Source organism: Eubalaena glacialis, chromosome Y (genome assembly GCF_028564815.1).
Source record: "Eubalaena glacialis isolate mEubGla1 chromosome Y, mEubGla1.1.hap2.+ XY, whole genome shotgun sequence".
Taxonomy (NCBI): Eukaryota; Metazoa; Chordata; class Mammalia; order Artiodactyla; family Balaenidae; genus Eubalaena; species Eubalaena glacialis.
The window spans coordinates 4,957,577-4,963,576 of NC_083737.1; the positions used below are offsets into that span (position 1 = coordinate 4,957,577).

At 49.0% G+C, this 6,000-nt stretch overlaps 1 protein-coding gene across 2 annotated transcripts in view; it reads left to right on the forward strand.

The window, feature by feature from the left end:
* The window catches only part of LOC133082909 (matrix-remodeling-associated protein 5-like), a 29,315-nt gene extending 23,784 nt beyond the window's left edge, over window positions 1-5,531 (forward strand). For both annotated transcript variants that reach the window (XM_061179582.1, XM_061179583.1), the window contains exon 7: window positions 2,543-5,531. In XM_061179582.1, coding sequence (XP_061035565.1) covers window positions 2,543-4,451 — 1,909 coding nt within the window. In that variant the 3' untranslated portion in view covers window positions 4,452-5,531. The remainder of the gene's footprint in view (window positions 1-2,542) is intronic.
* Window positions 5,532-6,000: the final 469 nt, after the last annotated feature.

Consider the following 6,000-nt stretch of genomic DNA (forward strand, 5'->3'; position numbering starts at 1 on the left):
TGTCATCTATTCTATGTATCTATATATATCATCTGACATTTATCTAATCATCTATCTTCATCTATCTCTAGCTCTGTCTACCTACCTATCCATCCATCTTACCTCTCTCTCTCTATCATCTGTGTCTATCTATCTATCATTTATTTTTATCTATCTGTCATCACCTATCTGATATGTATTATTTATCTATATAGTATCTTTCCATTTGTCTCTATCATGTATTCTCTGTATCTGTATATCATCTGTCATTTATCTGTTCTATCATCTATCTTTATCTGTCTATCACCTGTCTATCTATGGAAGTGGTTCTCAGCCGGACAGTTCTGTCTACCAGGGGGCACTCATCAGTGTCTGGACATATTTTTAGTTGTCACAACTCGTGGGGAAGGGTTGCTGCCCTTTAATTAGTGGAGACCGGGATGCTGCTCAAAACCCCGCCGTGCACAGAATGCCTCACCACGGAGAGTCATCCAGCCCCTGATATCAATAGTGCCAAGGCTGAGAAACCCTGAGGTAGATCCCAAAAAGCCGTTGTCTCTTTAATAAGTGTTCCAAGATGCAGAGGAAAGAGACAATGATTGGCAACATGGAAGCAAAGACACATCAGTGGCGCCATGTTGGAAACCCCCTGGCTTATGGTGTGTCTTCAGCCCGCACAGCCTGGCAGCTCAGACAGGAACCCGCCTCAGCGCGGGTTCCTCCCCGGGATGTGATCAAAAGCGGCATCCAAGGTTCTGCGCGGCTACGTCTGGTCTGCCCAGTCTCCTTCCAACGCAGGGAAAGGGCGAAGTCGCCTTCTCACAACCCGTATTTTAACTTCAGATGGCTGGCTGGTGCCTAGTGTACCCTGCACAATCGGTCCAGAATACCACATACCCAATTTTCCCCTCAGTATCTTCCAGCTGAGCCGGTGTCCTGCCATGCAGAGGATTGTTTCCCATGGACATTGGCGAGGCTGAGGCAGTGCTGAATGAACACTGAAGTGAACGAATGTAGTTCCAGTGTGAATTGGGGCCATTCTACTAGTATCTCGCTATAAATCATAAGCCACAGTCTCTGTAGCTTCATTATTCCTAGATTCTGGCTAATTACATTCTTAGAAAAGTGTAATTAAACAGCCCATGTGAGTTTTTTAAAAGAACAGGCTGTTTGCCCTGCCTACACACTGGGACTGTTTTAAAACAGAGATTGGACTTTCATGTCTCGAAGCTAAGTCTCCTGTAATGTGTAGCCATCCATCTTTTTCAGAGTTGCTCTGTTGATTCAGATAATGACGAAGGTTAGGATTTGCTGCTGTAGAAGTTTCTAAATGTTTACAGACATGTGCTACTATATACATTTTTGGATTCTAACTCCAAGACTCATTAAAATGCCTTTGTCTGCTCCGCTCCTATCGAATGACCTACTAATTCATGTTGACTTGACTCTCATTCATGGCCAACAAAACACGTTACGTGGTCCTTGTTAGTAGGTGCTTTGACGAACAATAATCAGGCTGAATTCCATCATAGGCAGACATTTTTTTTTTTTTAAATCAGTGACACAATTCCAGACGTGCTATTAGAATGACACAGTGTGCAGGAAATATTTAGGGATGAATAATCAAGCTCTCCCTGCAGATGCCAGAATTATAATTTATAAGTAATTGAGATTTTCAATCTGGACACGTTTAAAGTAGGAACCTCCCAAATCTCTTTGCCCTGTTATTCAAAACATTAGTTCTGTGTTGCTGGAGGACATACCGATATATATTTATAAAAATGTCACACGCCTAGTGAAGATATTTCTGTCTTTCTTTCCATGTTGCCTTTTTAAACCGAAAAATCTTTCTCAAATATTAACTCAGCAGTGTGTGAGTTTAGGTCTACCACGTGGAGAAATGCAATGTCAGCAGGAGGGTACGAGCTGGTGAGGGTCATGAAGCTTTCGTTACAGATTCTAGGGAAGAAGCTTTTACACCAATAGCACCAAATTCTGAAGAATCCAATCGTAGCATCGAAACTCTGGGTATAACCGCAACTACGTGATTCATACTGTAGCTACTTTGCTGCCTGTTTGCCTCATAATGGGATACAACATCATAAAAATTGTCAAGAGTAAAAATCGTCTATAAAATTTTTAGGAAAAATTTCACCTCTTCCTAAGGTTAATGCATATTCATTCTGTCCAGGACTCTAGAATTTTATCTGATTTTATCATTACAACAAGCTCCACACTGACAACCAGGCAAATATTTGATCCACACACGCCCACACAAACCGGACTGATGTCTTAGACTGCATTTCACATCTTCGAATCAGTGGCCAGGCCAGCCAAAGGTCAGGCTCCACTGGGGCGTTCTTAATTGTGGTAAATAAATCACTTCTGCGTTTGGATGGCTGTCCCCTCCGGGCTGCAAAATCCATCCAACATTTTCAGCAGCAGCCCTATGCACCGAAGGTTCTGAGAACCACAAGTTTTTGTTTCGTTCTGGTGACCTCAAGCCGGGAGAGAGAGCGTTGGGGAGACTGACATCTTACTCTGTTTTCTTTCTCTCGGTCAGCTTTGATACCAGGATCAAGGCGTTTGCCAACGGGACCCTGGTGGTGAAATCCGTCACGGACAAAGATGCGGGGGATTACCTGTGCGTCGCCCGGAATAAGGTTGGCGATGACTTCGTCATGCTCAAGGTAAATGTGGTCATGAGACCAGCCAAGATCGAGCACAAAGAGGAGAATGACCACAGGGTCTTTTACGGCGGTGACCTCAAAGTGGACTGCAGGGCCACCGGGCTCCCCAACCCCGAGATCTCCTGGAGCCTCCCGGATGGCAGCCTGGTCAACTCTTTCATGCAGTCCGACGACAGCGGTGGACGGACCAAGCGCTACGTCGTTTTCCACAACGGAACCCTCTACTTCAACGAGGTCGGGTTGCGAGAGGAAGGTGACTACACCTGCTTTGCCGAAAATCAGGTTGGCAAGGATGAGATGAGGGTGCGCGTCAAGGTGGTGACCGAGCCCGCCGTCATCCGGAATAAGACGTACTCCGTGGTCCAGGTCCCCTACGGGGACGTGGTCACCGTGGCTTGTGAGGCCAAAGGGGAACCCACGCCCAGGGTGACCTGGCTTTCTCCAGCCAACAGGCTGATCCCCACCTCCTCCGACAAGTACCAGATATATCAGGACGGCACTCTCCTTATCCAGAAAGCCCAGCGCTCGGACAGCGGCAACTACACCTGCGTGGTCAGGAACAGCGCCGGGGAGGATAGGAAGACGGTCTGGATTCACGTCAACGTCCAGTCGCCCAAGATCAACGGGCACCCCAACGCCATCACCACGGTGCGGGAGATTGCCCCAGGAGGGAGTCGCAAACTCATCGACTGCAAGGCGGAAGGCATCCCCACGCCAAGGGTGCTGTGGGCCTTTCCCGAGGGCGTGGTCCTGCCGGCCCCTTACTATGGCAACCGCATCACCATCCATCGCAACGGTACCCTGGACATCAAGAGTCTGAGGAAGAGCGACTCCGTCCAGCTGGCGTGCATTGGGCGTAATGAAGGTGGGGAAGCCAGACTCATTGTCCAACTCACGGTCTTGGAGCCCGTGGAGAAGCCCATCTTCCACGACCCGGTCAGCGAGAAGATCACCGCCATGGCTGGCCACACCATCAGTCTCAACTGCTCAGCAGCTGGGACCCCGACGCCCACCCTGCTGTGGGTCCTTCCCAACGGGACAGAGCTGCAGAGTGGCCACCAGCTGCAGAGGTTCTACCACAAGGGCGACGGGATGCTACACATCAGCGGCCTTTCCTCTGTGGACGCCGGGGCTTACCGCTGCGTGGCCAGAAACTCGGCGGGCTACACGGAGAGGCTGGTGTCTCTGAAGGTGGGGCTGAAACCCGAAACGAGCAACCAGTACCACAACCTGGTCAGCATCATCAACGGGGAGACCCTGCAGCTGCCCTGCATCCTTCCGGGGGCCCGGCAGACCCGCTCCTCGTGGACGCTGCCCAACGGCATGGTGTTGGAGGGTCCCCAGGTCCGAGGACGCTTCACCCTGTGGGAAAACGGTACCCTCACCGTGCGTGACGCGTCCGTCTTCGACAGGGGCACCTACGTGTGCAAGGCGGACACGGAGTACGGACCTTCCGTCGTGAACGTCCCGGTGATCGTGATTGCCTATCCTCCCCGGATCACCAGTGAGCCCACGCCCGTCATCTACACCCGGCCCGGGAGCACCGTGAAGATGAACTGTATGGCCGTGGGCATTCCCAAAGCCGAGATAAGCTGGGAGCTGCCGGACAAATCGCATCTGACCGCGGGAGCGCAGCCCCGTCTCTACGGGAACAGGTTTGTTCACCCACAGGGGTCGTTAACCATCCAACAGGCCGCCCAGAGGGACGCAGGCTTCTACAAGTGCACCGCCAAAAACCTACTGGGCCGTGACTCAAAAACAACCTACGTCCACGTCTACTGAAACCCCGGGAGGACCCCGTGGACTCCACGGCCGCTGCTTCGGAACTTAGAACAGAGCCTCCTTTGGGTTCACAGCTGGGGCCAGAGAGTCAGGGCTCTGAAAGGATTTGTCCCGGGGCACGGTGGCCCCCTCCGGCTTGGGTTTCAGGCTCACGTCGACCTTGACCTGTGCTTGTTGACGAAAGGAAGCAACGCAGACACAGGAAGCAGGTGTCAGCCTCTCTGGGGGACTTTCTTTCATGTTTACAGGATGCCATAAGCTCTTGCCTTGCATTTCACAGGACTTGGGCGCAAATTACAAATTCTGTGTTGCTGGCACCATCCTGATGTTTGAACGGGCGTCTGTAGGATATCTAAGGAGCATTCACTGCAAAGAAGCTGTAGAGATTCACAGTGCCTTGCTACCCCCGCAGAAGATGCATTACCTAGTTAACCCGCTGCCGTTTTAACATGATAGAACGTTCTAGAATGAGTGTCCGTCTTTCCGTTATTTCTTCTGTCACTTCAGAACTCCAGTTTGCCCGACAAGGGCTGAGAACCAGAGGGTTGTTTGTTTGTTTGTGTTTCATGTACAAGTGTCCTACAGTACAGCTCCCATTTTATAGGAAAGAACGCTTTCTCCCTGGAACTCACTTTTTATATAGTGTTTTATATATATATATATATTTTTCTTTCCAATCAGACGATGAGAGTAGAAAGCGAAAGACATACTTTCTGTCTCATTAAAAATAATAAATTATTGGTCTTTACAAGGCTTGGATACATTAGAGCAGGCACGGAAATGCAATTAAAACCAGTTTCCTTCCCGACTTCCTTCAAATTCATGAACCACTGTTATAGTACCTGTCCCAGCGACCCTCCGGTAGGGGTTGCTGAGATATTGGATTTCCTTGTTGATAATAAAATTTATCCGGAGAGAGCTGTGCGGGACCAGGGAGACGACAGGAGAGGGAGGACAAAGCTAAGTTGTGACCGCACAGAATAAATCCAGAGCCTTCCAGAGAAGCCCAGAAATATCTTTCCTCCTGTCAATTTGTGTCCACGGAAAATAGATCTGTTATTTCCATGACTGCTTTACTGTATTTTTAAGGTCAAAATAATGTACATTGGATAATAAAATAGTATTTTCCAAAGAAACAGGCAGTCATGACAGTGATATTTTCAAGGGCAAAAGCACTTCAGGTGAGTTTGCGCTTAGATCAGATTGGTTGAAAAACTGCTTTTATCCACCACCTTGGAATTATTCTGTTTTCTGTGAGTATTTCACCAGCAAGGAAACTTAAGTCCAAGGTGGCAGCTCCAGCAGAGTCTTTGACAGGAAGGTAAGGTGGGACCAGCTCCAGTATGAAGCAGGGTAATTTGAGGCTGAAGAAAGGGTGCCACAGCAATCCTGCAGCCAGTTTTCTTTAGGGAAGAGACATCTTGGGTGCGTGTAGCAGTATTCCTTAAATATGCATTCTTTGGCTTCCCCCGAGAGGAAGGAAAAAAGCAAACTCAAGATAAATATTTGGGAAGAATGTGACTTTTGACCATGCTGCCAATCTGGAAAG